Source organism: Notolepis coatsorum, assembly GCF_963971535.1.
Source record: "Notolepis coatsorum genome assembly, chromosome: 1".
NCBI classification, from domain to species: domain Eukaryota; kingdom Metazoa; phylum Chordata; class Actinopteri; order Aulopiformes; family Paralepididae; genus Notolepis; species Notolepis coatsorum.
Genome location: NC_140165.1, coordinates 238476162 through 238498883, shown reverse-complemented (window position 1 = coordinate 238498883; position 22722 = coordinate 238476162). Strand labels below are relative to the sequence as shown.

General features: G+C 46.7%; 1 protein-coding gene across 1 annotated transcript in view; it reads left to right on the top strand.

The window, feature by feature from the left end:
- LOC311224391 (dynein axonemal heavy chain 1-like) overlaps positions 1–8476 on the top strand; it is a gene marked incomplete at both ends in the record, with an annotated part of 190100 nt that extends 181624 nt beyond the window's left edge. Inside the window, 3 exons of the mRNA XM_084309358.1 lie at positions 1687–1893; positions 2280–2514; positions 8355–8476. Of these exons, the coding sequence (XP_084165484.1) occupies positions 1687–1893; positions 2280–2514; positions 8355–8476 (564 nt within the window). The remainder of the gene's footprint in view (positions 1–1686; positions 1894–2279; positions 2515–8354) is intronic.
- Positions 8477–22722: the final 14246 nt, after the last annotated feature.

Here is a 22722-nt window from a genome sequence, read left to right as displayed (position 1 = left end):
AGCCTCTTTATTTTGCTCTCAAAGTGCATCAGATTGATGCATTTAACTTTAAAATGTACAAAAAAAATGTCCGGCATGCCCCCGGATCCCCCTAGAGCAGGGGTGGGCAAATTTGTATATGGTGAGAGCACAATAGAAGGAATGTCAACTTCAATGTTTGTGGATGCGATCGCATCAGATGAAATAACGTTTCATTTTTGTGTGCGCGCGTGCACATCCGTGCGCGTACTTCTGCTCAGAAAAGTGCTGGGATGGCGTGGTACCGCGTGGCATGACCACTGCACCCCTGATTATTAGTGACCCACAATAGATGGAAATTATGTTAGCGAACTTACCTGATGTATAAGGCAGTGCAGCATTGGACACTCAACGCCACTCTGCCTTAGAAGCCCGGCGAATCCTGTGTGTTTTCCTTTCATTGTGGGTGCTCCATCGGTAACAACAGCGGACAGTTTATCAAACCCCCCATATTGCTGCACGGCACTTTCAACAGTGTTGAATATGTCCACACTAGGGCTGACCCCTATTAGTCGAATAGTCGACTAATCGATCGAAAGGAGCCATAGTCGACTGCCAACCTCTTAGTCGAATGCAAAAAATAAAATAAAAAAATTATACTTTTTTTTTTTTTTTTTTTTATAAATATTGGCCTGGGGCCGCATGGAGCGTGGGTGAGGGCCCCTAGAGGGTCGGAGGTTCACCCCCCCCCCCATAGTCTCTGAAAATCCTGTGGGAAACACTGAATAGTGTTTTTATTGATTTTCACAGTAACATACAATTAACACACAATTATTGTGAAAGCACTTTATAGTATTACAGTAAATGCTTTTTTATACCGAGTTAGAATAAAGGAAATATAACAGGGCCATAGATTAGAGCTACAATAGAGAGTTGTTAGGGTATACTGTATCTATTATCGTGACACCACCCATCAAGAAGTATGAAGTAGGGAGTCACTGAAAGTTCCTAAAGTACCGGTTATTAGAGGCTCTGGTTTTGTTGTTAAAAGAAGACCTGAATACTGACAACAGTCTGGCGGATGGTGGCATAACGTTTTAATAGTTTACCACAGCTTCCCCTGCCTCTGACGTCTCTCCCCAGACCTACCCTGTCTCTAAAGCCCCTGTCCTCTTGGATGTCTCTCCCCAGACCTACCCGTCTCTGAAGCCCCTGTCCTCTTGGATGTCTCTCTCACCAGGCCTACCCGTCTCTAAAGCCCCTGTCCTCTTGGATGTCTCTCTCCCCAGACCTACCCGTCTCTGAAGCCCCTGTCCTCTTGGATGTCTCTCTCACCAGGCCTACCCGTCTCTAAAGCCCCTGTCCTCTTGGATGTCTCTCTCACCAGGCCTACCCGTCTCTAAAGCCCCTGTCCTCTTGGATGTCTCTCTCCCCAGACCTAACGGTCTCTAAAGCCCCTGTCCTCTTGGATGTATCTCTCCCCAGACCTACCCGTCTCTAAAGCCCCTGTCCTCTTGGATGTCTCTCTCCCCAGACCTACCCGTCTCTAAAGCCCCTGTCCTCTTGGATGTATCTCTCCCCAAACCCAACTGTCTCTAAAGCCCCTGTCCTCTTGGATGTCTCTCTCTCCAGACCTAACTCTCTAAAGCCCCTGTCCTCCTGGGTGTCTCTCTCTCTTCAGACCTAACTGTCTCTAAAGCCCCTGTCCTCTTGGATGTCTCTCCCCAGGCCTACCCGTCTCTGAAGCCCCTGTCCTCCTGGGTGCATGACCTGCTGCAGAGGATCAAGTTCATGCAGAATTGGATCTCTGACGGCATCCCAGCCATCTTCTGGATCAGTGGCTTCTTCTTCCCTCAGGCCTTCCTCACCGGAACCCTCCAGAACTACGCCCGCCACTCCAAAATCTCCATCGACACAGTGGGCTTTGACTTCAAGGTTAGATTGGAAGGTTTCGGTGACCGACCGCTCCTTTCTGGAGCTCTTTTCTGAATAGTAAACTGAGTTTGTGGACAAAATACCTATGAAATGTACCTATGTACGCTTATCCCCAGAAAGTCCCTGTGAGTGCTCTCTCTTATTTCTCAAGCCATTCTCTATTGAACAGCTCCAGATAAAACAACTTGACATTACAGCCAATCCTTAGTTCACTGGTGTCTGGTTGTTAATCTTCACAAATATTGATTGTCCCAGACCATAATAAGGAATTATTCAACTGATTGGTATTACCCTTTAAAGCTTTATTGCAGAACATCAATTTGGACTGACTGGTCGTATTCCCGTCCCGCCTCTCTCTCCCTCTCTCACTTGTGTTCCTCTGCCAGGTGATGGTGGAGTTGCCCTCACAGATAACAGATAAGCCCAGCATGGGCTGCTACATCCATGGTCTGTTCCTGGAGGGGGCTTGCTGGGACGCCAAGGCAGCCAAGCTCATCTCGTCCAGACCCAAGGAGCTTTACACTGAGATGGCCATCATGTGGATGATCCCAAAGCCCAACCGTAAAGCTCCACTCTCTGGAATCTACGTCTGCCCCATCTACAAGACCATCAAACGCGCCGGTCAGTACTCTGTATCTGAGGATGGATGGCCAGTCAGTACTCTGTATCTGAGGATGGATGGCCTCATCAGTCAGTACTCTGTATCTGAGGATGGATGGCCTCATCAGTCAGTACTCTGTATCTGAGGATGGATGGCCTCATCAGTCAGTACTCTGTATCTGAGGATGGATGGCCTCATCAGTCAGTACTCTGTATCTGAGGATGGATGGCCTCATCAGTCAGTACTCTACTCTATCTCTACAATACTGGTTGTACTGGGCAGCTCTCTGTTGTCAATGTAATATGAACTGTATGAATGTGAAGCAGCGTGTTGTACTTAAGCATTACATCACGCGACGGAGTGTGTTATAGAAATTAGATCACGCCTATGAGTGGTTGTTAGGCCCGAGGCGCAGCCGATAAAATGTAACTTTCCATTTTATACCGCTTTGAATACGAGTATAGTTTTGGAGATTTCTAGTAATTCCAGAGAAATCCGCGATAATAGCCCTTTAGTGGAATACACAAAACACGTTGTCATTTTTGGGCTGATTTATGAATCGTTTATGAAAAATAAACGCTAGATTATCGATAGTATATGTGTCCTTATGCACGCTAGAGAAGCGGGCTGAAAAATCTATTATCGGGTGCCTTGGTCAGCGCTAACGGCACGCACACACACACACACACACACACACACACACACACACACACACACACACACACACACACACACACACACACACACACACACACATACACACACACACACACACACGCTCCGATGGCAGAGAAAGGAACATCTGATTAACCCAAGACTGGTAAAATAGAGTCCTTACCTCACATCAGATGTTCTGCAAAAAGATTAATCCAATTCCTGATCGCCATTCCAAATATTGATCACGTTTATTGATCCAACGTTATAGTCCAAAACACACAATCAACGCTGCTCCCAGCCTCCCCAGTGAATGTGGTAACACGATACTGCTTGCCCGAGAAGGGAAACCCCGGACCGGAGTTTTTTTTCTGATGCACAGTCCCAGCCAATCCAATCCAATGATGTGCAATACCATCTGGGAGACGATAGGTGGCGGTATTTGCCCTTTGCGAGCTCAGACCCATTACCAATGATAACGTCAGGCTGGATGGATGAAAAATGAATGGATATCGCTAATAAAAGAAATAACGATTAAAACCCGAGTATACTCGTGATTGGCACGGAACGCATGGCGAGTTAACCCGACTATACTCGTGGTTGGCACGGAATGGGTTAAGGGGATGCAGACCAGAGAAAGACTTTCGTCTTGTTTACATCAGGGTCCCCCATTTTCAATGCATCATAATAACATAATATGACATACAGATAGACAGTGCTACATCTAGGGCTGTCGCGATAACCGCATCACCGCAATCACAGACAACCGCGGGTAAAATAAAAGGGGCGTCATCATTTTTTACTTAATTTAATGACGAGGCGTCCGTTTTCCAGTAGCATGAGCTAACTTCACGTTTCCATACAGTTTACAACTCACAGATGAAATCAGGATTTATTTTCATATCCCGGACTCGAGCCCCCAATGTACACCTTTTCCTGTATTAATCTGAACCGTAGTAGAGTACAGGGGAGTACACTCTAGGGCCGAAGTGCCGGTCATGTAACGTGCTTGTTATAACTAGCCGGACTTCGGGGTAATTCCCTCTGTAAGGTGGTGACAGTAAACCAGGAAACCGTTCTCTCAAGGACTGGGTGTTTATTTCCGTTTGCAGCTCTCTATTCTTCATGTTAGTGACTAACGTTACACGCAGATTGGGTGCTGCCTCTCTGCCGTGGTCCCAACGCTAGCTACTGGCTAGGCTAGCTATATGTTGTGGATGGCTAGCCAGTAGCTAGCGTCTGGACCACGGCAGCGTTGTGGATGGCTAGCCAGTAGCTAGCGTCTCGACCACGGCAGCGTTGTGGATGGCTAGCCAGTAGCTAGCGTCTGGACCATGGCAGCGTTGTGGATGGCTAGCCAGTAGCTAGCGTCTGGACCACGGCAGCATTGTGGATGGCTAGCCAGTAGCTAGCGTCGACCACGACAGCGTTGTGGATGGCTAGCCAGTAGCTAGCGTCTGGACCACGGCAGCGTTGTGGATGGCTAGCCAGTAGCTAGCGTCTGGACCACGGCAGCGTTGTGGATGGCTAGCCAGTAGCTAGCGTCTGGACCACGCCAATGCTACATATAGCTAGCCTAGCCAGTAGCTAGTGTCTGGACCACGCCAATGCTACATATAGCTAGCCTAGCCAGTAGCTAGCGTCTGGACCACGCCAATGCTACATATAGCTAGCCTAGCCAGTATCTAGCGTCTGGACCACTTCAATGCTACATATAGCTAGCCTAGCCAGTAGCTAGCGTCTGGACCACGCCAATGCTACATATAGCTAGCCTAGCCAGTAGCTAGCGTCGGGACCACGGCAGAGAGGCAGCACCCAATCTGCGTGTAACGTTAGTCACTAACATGAAGAATAGAGAGCTGCAAACGGAAATAAACACCCAGTCCTTATATAGGCTAGCCCTCTATAACATTGATGTAGTCCCGAGGGGGTCATCCCTATGTTCCCCGGGTCTTATGTTCCCCGGGTCCTATGTTCCCCCGGTTGATTGATTGATTGATTGAACATTTTATACATTTTTATTATTTTATTAATTATTAATGTCCACCTTGTTTCGAACTGGTTAAGCTTAGGCCCTCTTTCGAAGTTGGTTAAGGTTAGAGTTTGGAACCAGGGCTGGTGGTCTGACTATCTATCGCTACCGGGGAACATAGGACCCGGGGAACATAGGACCCGGGGAACATAGACATGCTCCCGTCCCGAGTGTGGCGGAGAGAGGCAGCACTTAGTTTCCCCCAATGATGAACAATGATGACACAAGTTGTGATATTTAACTAGCTATGTATGTGCATTCAAATTCACTAACGTTAAAATAGTGTTATAATAACGTTAAATGTTCGCTCAAATAACGTTAGTTTTAAGTAAGGAGAAGGGCATATATCCCACAACGCATCGCTCTTAACACTTTGAGTGCCAGCGATGTGTTATGTCGTTATAATAATAATAATGACTTGGATTTATATAGCGCTCTTCATGACACCCAGAGCGCTTCACAGAGTCCATTATTCGTTCATACACAGTCATACCGGTGGTAGTAAGCTACAATTGCAGCCAGAGCTGCCCCGAGTTATTTCATGCCCCCCGTTGAGTGCTGACGACGCGATTCTTTTTAAACTTTTGTATTAGCGATCTGAATTCATATTTCATCAACCGAGTCTCCCGTTGGTACAGCAGCCCCTCTAGGAGCTCCGATGGGAAAATACCGCCCCCTATCGTCTATCCCTGTGTAACTGCAGGCCATTCGATTACACTGGTGGATCTGTGGGGGGGGGGAGCCTACTGGCTCCACTATGCTGGCGAGGGATCTGATGAAGAGGGAAGTGATTGCGAGATGGAAAGCAGCCTGGAATATATATTTACAGCAGCCAATAATCAATCAATAAACGCGATCGATATTTGGAATGGCGATCAGGAATTGGAATAATCTTTTTGGAGAACATCTGATCTAAGGTAAGGAGTCTATGTTACCAGTTTTAGGATAATCAGAGCTGTTTTCACTGAGATAACAGCATGTCCCGTATGTGTGTGTGTGTGTGTGCTGTTGAGGAAATAAGAGAATCGATTTCTCAGCTCGCTTCTATAGCGTGCATAAGTACACATATACTATCGATAATCTAGCGTTTATTTGAAAACGATTCATAAATAGGCCGACAAATGACAACGTGTCTAGTGTATTCGAGAATATTCCAATAAATGCTGTTTATGACGGAATCTTTCTATTTTCCTCAAGTTTTCGAGAGAACGATAGCTTTTCTAAATGCTATAAAAAGGATATGAACCGATTAAAAATCAATCCGTTTCGACAATGTTGACTGCAAACAAGTCATTGATAAGCAACGGGCAAATTAGACACATAGCCATAATTTAAAACATAGATTATGCGTTTTTAACGCTATCATTGAAGTGGATGATGGCACTCAAGGACATTAATCAACGTTAATGGCCGGCACTGAAAGTGTTAAAGGAGCAGGCAACACCCTACTACTTTTACCACATTTCAGAACGTTGAGAGACAAATGGATAGATTATCAAACATGTTTAAAATAGTTTTGGGACTCCTACGACCTTAGCATTTTTTTCTAATCACGATCGCGGGTAAACTTGCATGTCTTAATAATAAAAAATATATATACAGGTATAAAAAAAATCCCGTGGTGATTAGCCACACACACAACCGCGGTGAGAAAATGTCATACCGCGACAGCCCTAGCTACATCTATACATAGGTTGCTACAAAGCATGCCATCTAACAGTGAAGTTAGCGGTTGTTATTTGATTGATTGTTTGATTGATTGAACATTTTATTAACAGTGAAATGACTGTCTTTTTGAAGGAGGGAGGTTCTACAACGAATGCCATCTAACAACACACTTCCCGCGATTTATATTTTGTTTCACAATGAGTCATGAGTCATAACCAACCAATTACATAATCCAACATTGTGTAAGCAACTAACACATTCCACATGACTTTATCGTTTTTGAATGAGTCGTTATGACGATATCAATACATCCATTCATAAAGATTATTGTCCGCCATCTTGGTTTCATTCCTAAAAACACGAACGACGGAGTGATTCGGAAACAAAGTAATTCGGTTGTGGGCGGGTTCTGGGATCACGTGGAGTGTGTTATGAGAAATAACAACGTCTGAAAGAAGTGTTTCAGCCAATCAGAATCAAGAAATTTGCATGCCATTGTATAAATGCCCAGTAAATCGTCCCTGTATAAATACAAGTTTATGAATCCTTTATTGATCCCCTTGGGGAAGTTCAGGATGATAGATGTAGTAGCTGCTCACTCTTGTTTTATGATAGTTTATGATAGATCAGTAGATGTAGTAGCTGCTCACTCTTGTTTTATGATAGTTTATTATGATAGATCAGTAGATGTAGTAGCTGCTCACTATTTTTTTTGTCTGTACCTCTTGGTTGGTGTATTACTTGCTTAAAATAGACTCCAGTCAGTGTCCAGTTTCAGAAAGCTTCAGAAAGTGCAGCCAGGGGCGTAGCTGGGGGGGGGTAGCTTAGGATGATTCCAAGGGCCCAGCACTGGGGGGGGGGGCCCAAACAAAAAAACAAAAAAAATCGTTTTTACTAGACATCACTCAGGTGTATTATTGATGCTCTCATTGATACTATGTTTGTTTCTGAAGTGTGTGTGTGTGTGTGTGTGTGTGTGTGTGTGTGTGTGTGTGTGTGTGTGTGTGTGTGTGTGTGTGTGTGTGTGTGTGTGTGTGTGTGTGTGTGTGTGTGTGTGTGTGTGTGTGAGATATATAGAGAGAGAGGGGGGGCTTTGGTAGACTATTGCATTGGTCCATTCATTGAAGATGAACGCAATGCGACATCCTTTACTAGGCTCACCCACCAACAGTGCAGGTGCTGAACTGCTGATCCGAATGTATAGGTAAAAACCATATTATGCGTTTTCATCAATAAAAAAATGGCACACAAAAATTCCGCTCGCGCGCTTACGCGCTCACATTCACTGGGGGCCTACAAATACATTCTTTCAGGGGGCCCAGAATCTGGAGCTACACCCCTGAGTGCAGCTCTATATTTTCCACCCTCAGCTCACAGCCAGCATCCTGTGTTATCAGATTAGACTGCTGGATAATGTGTGACACTGTACAGTTTACTGTAAAGGAAGAAGACAGAAGCGTTTATGCACGTGTGAATAAATAATGTTTTTCCACCTCTTCTTAACAGGCACTCTGTCTACAACTGGTCACTCTACCAACTATGTCATTGCTGTGGAACTGCCCACAGATCTCACCCAGAGGCACTGGATCAAACAAGGAGTGGCTCTCATCTGTGCACTGGACTACTGACCACACAAATATTTACACACACACACACACACGCATGCACGCACGCACGCACGCACGCACGCACGCACGCACGCACACACACACACACACACACACACACACACACACACACACACACACACACACACACACACACACACACACACACACACACACACACACACAATTTACTATCATAACCAGTTCTTACTGTATATTATGTGGCCACAGCGATGTTGACTGTATAGTCTAGTTTCTAGTAGAGATGTCATGGTTCCGGCCAGGGATCCTGTCCGAACAATATGAAGTGGTTTTCTGCCGCCCTCTGGTGGCCAAACGCAGCAGCTCCAGATATTGAGCCTTCTCAGGCCTTTAGGTCTAAGTTTGCTGGCTGTGTTTAATTCCTTTAATGCTTTGTGGCCTCTGTTCATGTTGTGTGGTGCGTTTTAGCTTGTGTTTTAAAAGGTTTATCTTTACATATGTTTCCTTAAAAGGTTTATCTTTACATATGTTTCCTGAAAGGTTTATCCTTTTCATATGTTTCCTTTAAGGTATCCTTTTCATGTGCCCTTTAAAGGTTAATCTCTTTTACATATGTTTTCTGTAAGTGTTAATACTTTACATGTGTTTCCTTTAAGGCTCATCCCTTTACACATGTTTTAATAGTGTTAACATATTTTCATATGTTTCCTTTAAGGGTTGTTCTTTTACATACGTTTTCCTTTTAGATATTCCTTTACACATGCTTTATTTATGATGTGAGTTTTGTTTTGCTATGCCTTGTGTTCTCCAGCCTTGGCCATGCCTGACCTTATTCCAGCTGGCACTTATTAGTAATCACGGGCAGTATATAGACCTGCCCGCTCCACACATTCATTGTCGTGCCATTGCATTGTATTGATTTGTTTACCACAGTTGTGTTCGGTCGTACTCACCTTGTCACCAGTATTCCCCGTGAGTCCGTTCCCTTCCTTAGTCCATTTTTGCCATCTCTGCTGTGTATTGTTTGTTTTCGGGTTTTACAGTTCGCTTTTGTTTTGCTACCGTTTGCAACGTGTATCCTTGTCGCAACTGTATAGTAAAAGCCTGTTCACTTCATCCCGTCGTCTCAGTTTCTTCTCTCTCTGCTCGTGTTACCTGCACTTGGGATCTCCTCTCCTATCCCTCACCGAACCCTCACAATAGAGGGGGGTATTCAGCACCCCCCGGAAAAATACTTCTAACCAGACTTTCTAGAATGGAAAAAAGGTGAAAAAACCGATAGGATATGTTAACAAGTTGTCAGAGTGTCCCATGTATCATTTATATACAAATTAAGGACGTGATTATCAAGAAATCGCAAAACAATCTGTTTCATATATCTCAGCCAATATTGCAGATAACTGAACAAATGAGGTGTCTAGACCCATGTTTTGAGGGTCAAAGATCACAATAACACTATCCCTAGAGTGATCACATGTTTCTATGTAATTTTGCCCATGCAAATCTGTGCCGTCAATACAAAATAATCACATTTTTACAAATTATTCAGATTCAGACATGTAACTGAGGGGTTACAAAACCCTGACTGTATTAAAGATTGTGATATATTAAACCACTGCTAGTTATGTACTTTAATTACTGGCCAAACAGTACATCAAATATTGATGGTGAACACTCACAAGAACACGGCATGGACACAGAAATACTATTGGAGGGTAATTTATTATTATTAGGCAACGTTAGGTTACAGAATGAGAATTAGGGTTGCGCTTGTATGGCGAAGAATATACGTAAAGTCAGTCAAGAGCATAAGTCACTAAGAATAGTAGGAATCCTACGATGGGTCTAAGCTGACGCCACCTGTTGTATAGTAGCAATTATATAGGGCAACACCGGTACCAACTGGAGACAATGGGTAGAGGAATGTTCGGGTACTCCGTCTGAGTCAACGAGGAATAAAGAGTCTCCAGGTACAGGAGTCGGTGCTTGTACTCCCTTGATCCGCAGACAAAAGCAATAGTTGTAATCCAAGATGCTCGACAGCATTGACGACAGCTAGCCAGCCCCTTCCACGAGGCAGGCCCGAGTGGTAATCCTCACGAGGTTAAATCCCAAATGATAGTGGAAATCAACGGTGCTCTTCTCCGGTAGTCACGGTCCCAAAGCAATATAATCCAACCAGGAATGGTTCTGCAATCGCCGGTGCCAATTCTCCTGTGTACATGTCCAACGGTTCTCGCCTAGGACTCCTCGGGTGTGGGCGACGTATTTAGGCCACACAGCCTGGATAAGTGCACTAGCTAAAGACACGACGAACCGATGGGTAATGCTACACACGGAAGAACTGTGGCCGCACGATATACAATAAATGATCGACTATTACTTCACATTAGATTAAGTCGAACTCAACGTTACTTCATTAAACTCTGACACTTTAACATTCTATTCGCACGCGGTTCTCAATGCTCTATTTAGACGCAAGGTTGCTCACTTCACTGCACGTTGACTCGTGGTGAAGGTGGTAAGGTACTGAACTGAACTACTGCTGTTTACACCTGCGCCATATTTATACTTAAGTGAATATCTAGTCCCAACCTCAGTCCTTGTCTCGTATTACTACGCAGACTCTGGGCATGTTCTGACATGCCTGGAGTTGTCTTTGAACTTGCCGTTGGGGGCTTGCTTGTTGGCGCCTGGGGGCGCTGTCCAATAGGAGAGCGAATATTACTCTGGTCTGTACGCAGGTAAAGGGATATTCCGTGTATATATATAAATAATATACAAGGTATATCAAACGATACATATATCTATTCAGTTTAATCTGGCCCTTCACAACAGCCGCCTCCTAATTAGTCCGCACCTAATTAGTTAAAAGGAAGACAGATTAATAGTCCAGTCAACTGCTCAATGTCTGTTCTGGGGAGTAGGGCAATCTACAAAGTCAGTGGGTCATGATCGTCATCAAGGGAGTCAGGGAGCCTCGGCAATTCTATCAGCCTCGCCACGGGTCGGGTGTGGCGGTGAGGCAGGTCGGCCATCCTGGGTATACTGGGCTGTGCTCGCCACTGGCGACAGTCTGGTCGAGTCCGCTGGAAGCGACGTACTGCTTCTCTTCCGTTCAGTATCCAATAGCGACGTCGGATCTCAGCGAAGACTCTCTGCCCCAGCGTGGTGCACATCCTCGTCGTATTTCTTTATGATGAGCTCGGTGACCTTGTGTCGGCTGTTGAGGACTATAGGAAACTTGACGTCATCCATTAAGTCCGGGGCCCGTCTCAGACGACCACCCACCCTGATGAGGCCATGGGTGTCGCGCTCGGGGGCCAAGTGGAGCAGTCTGCTGTCTGACGGGACTGGCTTTGTTCCCTGCAGGCAGTCTAGCTCGTCGGAGAACGAGTCTCTTTGGGCTCGCTGTAGCAGAAGGAGTTCTGCCTCTTCGTAGTTAGCTGCGTTAATGTCGGTAGTGGGGGGAACCTCAGGGTGGTGCCACAGGAATGTCTTTAACTGCGCACTCTCAAAGGTGGGGCAGTCGTCTATGTTAGGGTCAGTGGGGACTGGGGTGTGCGTCAACCCACAGAACATAGATTTCTTGATCTCTGCCTCCTCTTGACTAGCCTCCCGAGGGGTGGGGTTAGGCCACTCTTCTTCCGGGAGCTTGAGGAACTCAGGACCGTCACTGTAGATATTGTGACGTGTGAGGTCATCTAGGGACATCCCCCGTGTGATGACATCTGCTGGGTTCTGTTTCGTGTCCACGTACCTCCAGCACGCTGATCCTGTTAGGTCTTGGATCTCTGTGATTCTGACTCCCACGAAGACCTTGTATCTACAAGAATCGGACTGGATCCATGTGAGTACGGTCATGGGGTCTGACCACAATATTGTTCTTTGCACCGGGATGGTGAGTTCACGTTGGATTAACGTGGCGAGTTGCGCGCCTACCAGACCTGCGCAGAGCTCTAGACGCGGGATCGATTGTTGCTTGCGGGGGGCTATCCTTGAGCGAGCCAGGATGAAGGCTGTGTGTATTTCTCCTCCCTCCTCTCGGGCCCACAAGTAAGCCACCGAGCCGTAGGCCACTTCTGAGGCGTCGCTGAAGACGTGCAGGTCCATCTGGCACGTCTCCAGCCGCACTGTGGGTGGGAAGTAGCTTCGGCGTATGTTCACATTTTGGAGCGAGTTGAGTTCTCTCTCCCACTCTCTCCAGGTGGAAGCGAGGTGGTCGGGTATGGGGTCGTCCCAGCCCTGTTCCTTGTCCCACAGCTCTCGTACAATCATTTTCGCCCGGGTGGTGTAAGGTAGGATACACCCCAGCGGGTCGTATTGCCTTGCGAGTGTTCTGTATACGCTCCGTCTGGTGGTCGGTAGAGGGGTCGACCTTCCCTGCTCCGTGGTCAGGGGTGTGTAGTTGTAATGGAGCGAGTCTGTTTTGAAGCGCCAGACTAGGCCCAATGTCATTTCTTGTGCTTCACCTGGGATGGTCGCCATCCAGGTCTCGCTGCTTGCTGCCTTTGTCTCTGGGGAGAGGCTGCGAAGTACTTGAGGGTCACTGCTGGCCCACTGCCGGAGATCAAAGCCGCCTTTGATCAGTGAGGCGCGGAGCTTGAGTAGGAGGGCTTCGGCTTCTTCTGGCGTCGAGACGCTTTGCAGACAGTTGTCCACGTAGAAACTCCTCTCTACACTTTGTCTGACCTCCTCGTCAGCTTCAGGGTCTTCTGTCACATGTTTTTGCAGTGCGAACGTAGCACAGCATGGGCTGCATGTGGTTCCGAAGGGGAGGACCTCCCATTGGTAGATGGATGGTTGCTCATCTTTGATCCTCTCTCTCCATAGGAACCGCAGCAAGGGCTTGTCCTCCACTAGTCGCACCTGCAGGAACATCCCTTTGATGTCGCCGCTGATGGCCACCTTGTCTTGGCGGAAACGTAGTAGTACGCCGAGGAGAGAGGGGCCGAGTGTTGGGCCGGGCAAGAGTTCTTTATTCAGATTCTGTAGTCCGATCTGGTAGCTGCAGTTGAATACAATGCGATCCTTGCCGTTGTGGTGGACCTTGTGGTGGGGCACGTACCATGATTCGATCGTCTGGTCGGCCTCTTGAATGTCAATTTTCTTTATGTGTCCCGCTGTGATCAGCTTGTCGATCTCAGCGCGGTACACAGTGGCTTGAGTGGGGTCTTTGGCTAGACGCCGCTCGGTGTTCAGTAGATATCGCTCTGTCGCTTCTTTTGAGGCGTGGAGGGTGGGCATGCCCTCTCGCCTCAAGAGTGGAGTTGCGTATCTCATCACTCCATTGACCTCGACTCTCTTTGTCCTCTGCTCGAGGAGGGTTATGGCATAAGTGTCTTCCTTTGAGCGAACAAGTTTCTTTTCATTCTTAAAGGGCATCGCGTCTAATGTCCATAGCCTCTCGACGTGCTGTAAGAGGGTGGTGTTTTCTTCGTTTATCCTTGAGTGGAGGCAGCGAGTGGCTGTCGGTCGGTTGGAAGACCCGGAGAGGGGGCCTTGTAGTGTCCAACCCAGGCGGGTCTCGACCGCTGCTGGACAGCCTCTGGGCCCGATGTGGACCCGGTCCGTTGGGACGATGAGGTGTGCGTGGTCGGATCCTATGAGCAGGGTCGGGGTGGCGTCGTCGATGAGCGGTATAGGTAGTTGACGTAGGTGCACGTATTTTTCCATCAGCTTTGGGATGGGGTAGGTGTACTGTGACAGGCCTATGTCGTGGCTGGTGAAGGCGTTAGTAATGCTATACTGCTAGTCGGGCTGCCCGACCGCTGCTATCGTGAAGGAGACATTTTCACCCTTTATGGTCTTCAGGTCTCTTCTAATGGTACGGATTGTCATTGTTTCTTCGCTCCCCCGCAGACCCAGCCGGGCTGCGGCGGATGCGAGGAGGAGAGTCTTTTCTGACCCATCGTCTAGGACGGCGTAAGTGTCCATGACCTTGTCCTCGTAGCTTAATATCACTCGGACCACCTTCAAAAGCACTCGGGAGCTCCCGCTCTTCGCAGGGTCTATATACATGACGTTCACTCTCGAGCTGCTTGGGGGTACAGGTTTCTTCTTGTTGCTGTCGTGTAGGACCTCCAAGTGGGCGCCGTCGCACTTGCTGCATTTCTTCTTTAAACGGCACTCAGCTGCCATATGGCTGCGCGCGCAGCGGAAGCAGCGGCGGTTGGCTTTGATCCACTGACTCACCTCGTCAGCGGTCAGCTTCTTGAAAGTGTCACATTGAGACAGCCAATGTTCATTTTCACAGTACTGGCATACAATCTTCCACTTCCCCTTGGTCGGGGGGGAGCTGTGGTTCTTGTGCTGCGGCACTGACTCGGCCTGGTGCATAACGGTCACTGACCGGCGGTTATCGTTGGACCTCCGAGGTCCATCTCTTGGGCTAGATCCACTCCACACGAATGTGTCCAGTCGTAGGCTGCTGACTTCCCTTGCGAGGAAAGCGGCCAGGTCTAGGAGGGATGGCTCGGGGCCGTCGGGATCACGGTGGTCTCTCTGCCGCCGAAAACGCTCTTGGCGGGCTGGAGGGAGCTTCTCCAGTATTCGCTCCACATTAGAATTTGCATATAGTTCATATCTCCCTTTCTCCTTTTGGGACCCCAGCATCCCCACTAGGGATTGTACCTTGATAGAGAGGTCATCCAGTGCTCTATTGTCTTTGGCTGGGGGGAGGCGGTCGATATCCCTTATTTCTTGGATCACATAGTCCCATATGCGTCCATAACGCTGGTCGAGGGCCACTAGAGCCGCGGAGTATGGGGTGCTTGAGTTGGAATATGCCAGCGCTATGTTATGCGCTCTGGGCACCTTGAGATGCTTGAGAAGGATGGCATATTTGTACGACTCGTCAGGGACGTCGGACATCATAGTCTCCAAACACATGCGTAATTCCGTGTACTGTGCTCTGTCCTCGCGCGTAAAGTCTGGGAACGTCGGTGTGCCAAGGTACGATGCCATGGATGGCTGGCACATTGGTGAGCGTAGGGGAAGAGGCCTCCTGGGCGAGTCTCCCCATACGTGTTGTCGTGGGTTAGTACTTGGTGGGTACCAGAGGCCGGGTCCCCAGGTGCTGTTCCTCGGTGCTGACTGTACGTCAAACTCACCCGTGAGTTGAGTCGGGGGTTTGTAGTGCAGTGACTCGGGGCTGAAGTCGGGGCTGTACTGGGCCTCCTGGTCCAGAGTACGTTACTGCTGGTGGGCTTGACATTCCTCCTCTTCCTCTTCCTCTTCTAGGTCCTGGAGTCTTCTAGTCAGTCTCTCGGCGACGTAGGCCGGTTCTTCCCGGTGGCTGGGTCTCGTATGGACCGGTCGGGGAGGGGGGTCGGAGACGTAGACAGGTTCCTCCTGTTGGCCGGGTCCCGGGTCGCTTTGTCGGGTAGGGGAAGGTGCCCTAGACCCTTGTCGTGATGATCTCCGGGAGCTCCGTGCGGAGAGAGGGGGTGTCGCCCTGGCAATCAATTGTTCTATCATCTGCGCCTGCAGCCGGTCGCGCTCTGCTTCGCGCTGGGCATTGGCGCGTTCTCTTTCAATGTTCTCTTCCGTCTGAAGGCGTCTCTCCTCCAGTCTTATGCGGTCGTCCTCACTCCGTTGTTGCGCCTGGAAGCGATCTCGTTCAGTTGCAGAGTGTTTGCGTTCACTAAGGGCTTGCGCTTGGAGTTGCGCGTGAAGGCGCTCTCGTTCCGCTGCAGAGTGTTCGCGCTCGCTTAATTGTTGCGCCTGGAGGCGCTCTCGTTGTTCGCGCTCGCTCATCTGTTGAGCCTGGAGGCGCTCTCGTTCCATGGCAGAGTGTTCGCGCTCACTTAATTGTTGCGTCCGGAGGCGCTCTCGTTCCACGGCAGAGTGTTCACGCTCACTAAGGGCTTGCGCTTGGAGTTGCGCGTGGAGGCGCTCTCTTTCCGTGGTGGAGTGTTCGCGCTCACTAAGCGTCTTTGCTTGAAGCCGATCGCGTTCGGTGGAGGCTGTCAGTGTGGCGATCAAGGCTTGCGCCAGTATCTGGTCCGCCTCGCTGGGGGATGACACTGACGGAGGTGATCGGGTGCTGACGGGGCTCGTTGGAGATCTGTTCTCCTGGCGCGCCCCGAGGTCCATCTCCTGGGCGCGTTTCTCTTCTCTTGGTTGTGTGTCGGGTTCTATCCCTGGAGCGCTTTTTTTATCCTGGAGCGCTCCGGGGTCTATCCCGGTGACGCTGTCTGGAGGTATAGTCATGTCATGTCCCACCTGGTCCCCCCCGTGAGCTGAGTCAGTTTCGTTTGAACCCACTGGGGTCTCTACTGGCAGGGTCGCCAAGTCGATCGGATTGGACATGTTTTGACTATCCGCTTTATCCGTATTTAACGTCTGTTTAGATAAGCTAAGGGGTAGAACGAAAGCGAATTCCTCCAGATAGGGAGGTGGCTGACGTTTGCGCTGCGGGCGTTCTAGCTTTGGGGAGCCGCTTGGGGAGTGTTCACCGCTGGCCATGGTTAATATTAATATTATATTAAATATTACACTGATACCCTCCGGCTCGAAGGACCAATTGTAACTGAGGGGTTACAAAACCCTGACTGTATTAAAGATTGTGATATATTAAACCACTGCTAGTTATGTACTTTAATTACTGGCCAAACAGTACATCAAATATTGATGGTGAACACTCACAAGAACACGGCATGGACACAGAAATACTATTGGAGGGTAATTTATTATTATTAGGCAACGTTAGGTTACAGAATGAGAATTAGGGTCGCACTTGTATGGCGAAGAATATACGTAAAGTCAGTCAAGAGCATAAGTCACTAAGAATAGTAGGAATCCTACGATGGGTCTAAGCTGACGCCACCTGTTGTATAGTAGCAATTATATAGGGCAACACCGGTACCAACTGGAGACAATGGGTAGAGGAATGTTCGGGTACTCCGTCTGAGTCAACGAGGAATAAAGAGTCTCCAGGTACAGGAGTCGGTGCTTGTACTCCCTTGATCCGCAGACAAAAGCAATAGTTGTAATCCAAGATGCTCGACAGCATTGACGACAGCTAGCCAGCCCCTTCCACGAGGCAGGCCCGAGTGGTAATCCTCACGAGGTTAAATCCCAAATGATAGTGGAAATCAACGGTGCTCTTCTCCGGTAGTCACGGTCCCAAAGCAATATAATCCAACCAGGAATGGTTCTGCAATCGCCGGTGCCAATTCTCCTGTGTACATGTCCAACGGTTCTCGCCTAGGACTCCTCGGGTGTGGGCGACGTATTTAGGCCACACAGCCTGGATAAGTGCACTAGCTAAAGACACGACGAACCGATGGGTAATGCTACACACGGAAGAACTGTGGCCGCACGATATACAATAAATGATCGACTATTACTTCACATTAGATTAAGTCGAACTCAACGTTACTTCATTAAACTCTGACACTTTAACATTCTATTCGCACGCGGTTCTCAATGCTCTATTTAGACGCAAGGTTGCTCACTTCACTGCACGTTGACTCGTGGTGAAGGTGGTAAGGTACTGAACTGAACTACTGCTGTTTACACCTGCGCCGTATTTATACTTAAGTGAATATATAGTCCCAACCTCAGTCCTTGTCTCGTATTACTACGCAGACTCTGGGCATGTTCTGACATGCCTGGAGTTGTCTTTGAACTTGTCGTTGGGGGCTTGCGCGTTGGCGCCTGGGGGCGCTGTCCAATAGGAGAGCGAATATTACTCTGGTCTGTACGCAGGTAAAGGGATATTCCGTGTATATATATAAATAATATACAAGGTATATCAAACGATACATATATCTATTCAGTTTAATCTGGCCCTTCACAACAAGACAACTTTATTGATCCCGCGTGGGGCAATTCATATTTGTAGCTTCACACTTGTAACAAGTAACAAAAACAACAAACAAAACAAAACATCTCAATGACAGCACGACAAAAACGACATTCAACATTCCATGTAATACACAATCCAGTTAAAGTAAAAACAGACAACTAAGTGTAAAAGGCTACTTAAAATGACTACTGTCTGTGTTTAAAAGTCTGATAGCTGAGGGGACAAAAGATTTGGCGTAACGGTTGGTCCTACTTGGTGGAACGTCATATCGGCGACCAGAAGGCAACAGTGAAAACCGCTGAGACAGAGCGTGGAGAGGTTGATTAGTGATGCTCGTCGCCTTCTTGACCACCTGGTCTGTCCAGAGAGAACATAGGTCTCTCAGTTTTACTCCAATTATTTTGGAGCACACTTTCACAATCTTTTTTTTTTTAAAGATTTATTTTTTGGCGTTTTATCGCTTTATTGCTACTGGGCAGTCCAGTAGAGAGAGACAGAGGAGGAATGGGAGACAGAGTGGGGGGAAGACATTCGGCAAATAATGACGGGTTCGGGAGTCGAACCCGGGTCGGCCGTGTCGCGGCTGAGCGCGCTATGTGGTTTGCCACTGGGGCGCCCCTGGCTGTTCCTATCTTTAATAGACAGGCCACTGAACCAGCAGATAAAAGAAAAAGTTAGGAGGCTTTCAATAAAAGAACTATAAAAAGTGCTCAGGATCTTCGCACTAACATTAAAAGAGTTCAGCTTTCTCAGCAGGTAGATCCTCTGCTGACCTTTTTTGACAATGGACTCTGTATTTAAGTTGAACTTCAGTTTACAGTCAAACACAGTTCCCAGGTATTTGTACGATTCAGTAGGAAAGCGGATACTATCATGCACCCCCTGGAAATATATTGTTAACCAGTGTTTCTAGATAGATTCTAGAAAATGATAGGCTATGTTAAAAATCTGTCAGAGTGTCCCATGTATCATTTATATGCAAATTAATGACGGCATCATCCAAAAATGAATGTCGCTATTTCAGCCAATATTGCAAATAACTGAACAAGTAGGTTGTCTAGACCCATATTTTGAGGGTCAGAAATCATAATAAAACTATTCCCAGAATGATCACCTGTTTGTGGCGAGCTAGTATGCAAATTAGTGTAACCTTTACAAAGAATAAAGCATTTTTACCAATAAAGACACATATTGTAGATGACTGAATAAAAAAAGATGTGGACTCATGTTTTGAGGGTTTCGCAATAATGACCGCTGTTAGGGGCAACAGAGTGCTATTGACCAATCACAATCAAGCATTTTGATCGCAGTCACGAAAGCTATAACCTCGTTCCCAGCTTTATCTCGCACAGCTGCACTACATCAGGTCATTCAGGTGCAATCAAGTCCACACCTGCCGATGACAGAGGAGCAGCAGAACAACTGCGTCTGCATTTGATCTTGTCTTGTCGATGGTGTAAAATGAATTAGGTATATTGTTAGTAAGTTAGCCATGTAATAAGCGGGATAATGTATAGCTATACTCGGTCATTGTCGCAAAATAATTGACCTTCACTGCGTTCCAGAACAATCAATTATTTTGCGACAATGACCTTGTAGCTATACATTATCCCTTACTTGACGGCACAGATTTGCATAGGCTACTTACATAGAAACATGTGATCACTCTAGGGATAGTGTTATTGTGATCTTTGACCCTCAAAACATGGGTCTAGACACCTCATTTGTTCAATTATCTGCAATATTGGCTGAGATATAGAAACTGATCTTTTTGCGATTTTTTGATAATCGCGTCCTTAATTTGCATATAAATGATACATGGGACACTGACAGATTTTTAACATAGCCTATCATGCGCGGTCAGGTGGTGTAGCGGAGATTGTGCTCGTCACCAATGCAAGAGGCTGCGGTCTCGACTCCCGGAAAGTCAGCATTGCCTTGGCTCGGGCTGATCGCTATACTAACTCGTTTGGCTGAGTTAGGGGGAGGGGAGCCGTGGGTGGGTCCTGGGCGTTGTGGACAGCGACCCCCACAGTTCGGTCGGGGCGCCTGCTCAGCAAGGGTAGGATCTGGAGAGAGGTAGTGCGACCTTCCACACGTTACACTCTCCCGGTGAGAATCTGCGTGGCCAGGCTGGCTGCCGGCTGGCTGCACATGCGTCGGAGGAAAGCATGTGACAGTCTCCGGCCTCTCGGACCAACAGTAGGGGAAAGTGCGCAACAACCAGGAAGGGGGTTGGGAATTGGCATAACGACTAACAGTGGGATGGGAGAAAAATCGACAAAAAAAAGGAGGGGGAAAAAAGATAATCAAAAACTATTTTTAAATTAAAAGTAATAAAATTAACATGACTACTAGTCTAGTAGATAGAGGGGGGTACCATGCACCCCCCGGAGATATACTTCTAACCAGACTTTCTATGTTAACAAGTTGTCAGAGTGTCCCATGTATCATTTATATGCAAATTAAGGACACGGTTATAAAAGAATTGCCAAAAAAAACGTTCTTTTCCATAAATATTTTATTCAACTTCAGCCCTGATCATAACCATTTTAAGTTTTTTTTGTAATGTCAGATAAAAAATGAAATACTCCCACTTTTCTGAAAGGAGTTAAATCTGACATTACAAAAAACAATATGTGGTGGTTATGATCGGGGCTGAAGTTGAATAAACAATTTATGAAAGAGAAAGTAAAAAAACTCCAAGATAATTCAAAGATTACACACCTTTGCCACATATATTGGCTACAAACATAATCACTGCAAAGTTATCAAAAAAATAAGAATCTGATCAGACACAAGCGTTAAGTTGTTGTTCCCTTTCTAATTTCCTCAAAAACATCTAGTCTAGTTAATGTGATCAATATTATTTGACAATTGATGCTTTTTGTTGAAAATTTCAGTCAGTGAGCTCATACTTTGAGCTCATCATTTTATAGTTAAAATGATTGAGACAACGCAATCTTCTGTCTTCGTTGTGCATGCATGAGTGTGCTCACCACACGCGATACATGTGTCACACTATTCTGGCAGTGGCTACTGTTATTATAGTATTGTTAATGAAAGGTCTGTTATTTAATGTTTGTGTAAAGGGCTATTTTAACTTTTGATGAGTGGTGCATCAGTAAACTGAATCCCTATTCAGTTTACTGATGCACCACTACCCATCAAAAGTATTGTGTATTGTGTTCTTGCTCTGTTTGAATAGGTGGAGAGAGTGGTTAAGTGTATTATAATAGTAAATAGAAAAATATGTTGTGCTCTTGCTTTTTTCTTTTTTAAGGTGGAGAGAGTAGCATTGCTAGTGCCACAACAGTTTTATTTGAGGTTCATAACAGTACATTGTACTAAGCAATTGTTGGCTCATTAGTTTGTGATTCACATGCACTAAAATTCACCAGAATGCAGGAAATTAAGTGTAACAAAAATGTTCCTGGTGGGGGGCTCCCAGACCCCCATTTAAAAAGTGGCCTGACTGGGGCTATATTTCGCGCTATATCTACCGGTATGAATTATTTCCCCAGTCCGGCCCTGCATATATATATCATCTTTTCTAATATAATCTTATCTCCTGTGCTGGCACAAGCACTAACATAGTGTGGAGTGGAGAAATTACACATAACAAATGGACATTAGCTATATAGTGTATAGCTCAGCAGCTGTAACAGAATAATTTAATAATTTTTTCATTATTTACGTTTCAACGATGTCAAAATATACATTTTTATTATAATGAATTAAAGAATTATACAAAGAATTGTCCATGTTCTGTCATCTAATAATACTTTTTAATAATACCATTACTAATAATACCATTACTTTTCCTGATATTTTAGTTTTTTGCCGTAGTATCATTTTAGAATCGGTATCGTGATACTTAGGCTGGTATCGGTATCGAAGTGAAAGTTTTGGTATTGTGACAACACTACAATATACAAAAGCAGCTGGACAACCGATACCCTTTGTGTCTAGTAGGCATGGGCCAATGTGTGATTTTGGTGGTATGTGCTATTGCACAGATGTGTGTCCCTTAGTATGCACACACACACACACACACACACGCACAGTATAAATGTATTATATATGTAATCAATTGTTTGTTAATAAACTCTGTTACTTAATATGGTGTGTGGGGGGGGGGGGTAAGTATGGCTGAACATGCTCCTCATCCTGGCCAGCTCATAGAGGGGATGGGAGGGGTTTTCCAGTATAATTCAGTCCAGCTTTTTCCTCATCCTCCTCTCAGCCACCACCTCTAGTTTGACCAGTTTGACAAGTGTACTCCCAGGAACTTAGGTATCTCCTCATCATGGTGATGGGAGTGGGCGGCCTCTGTTGGGGCCTCTCTTAAAATCCACCACCAGCTCCTTGGTCTTGCTGATGTTGAGGTTGGAGGTGATTGCTCTTGCACCACCCTATGAAGCTCTCTCCACCAGGGCTCTGTACTAGTCCCAATAGGGTATATCTGCAG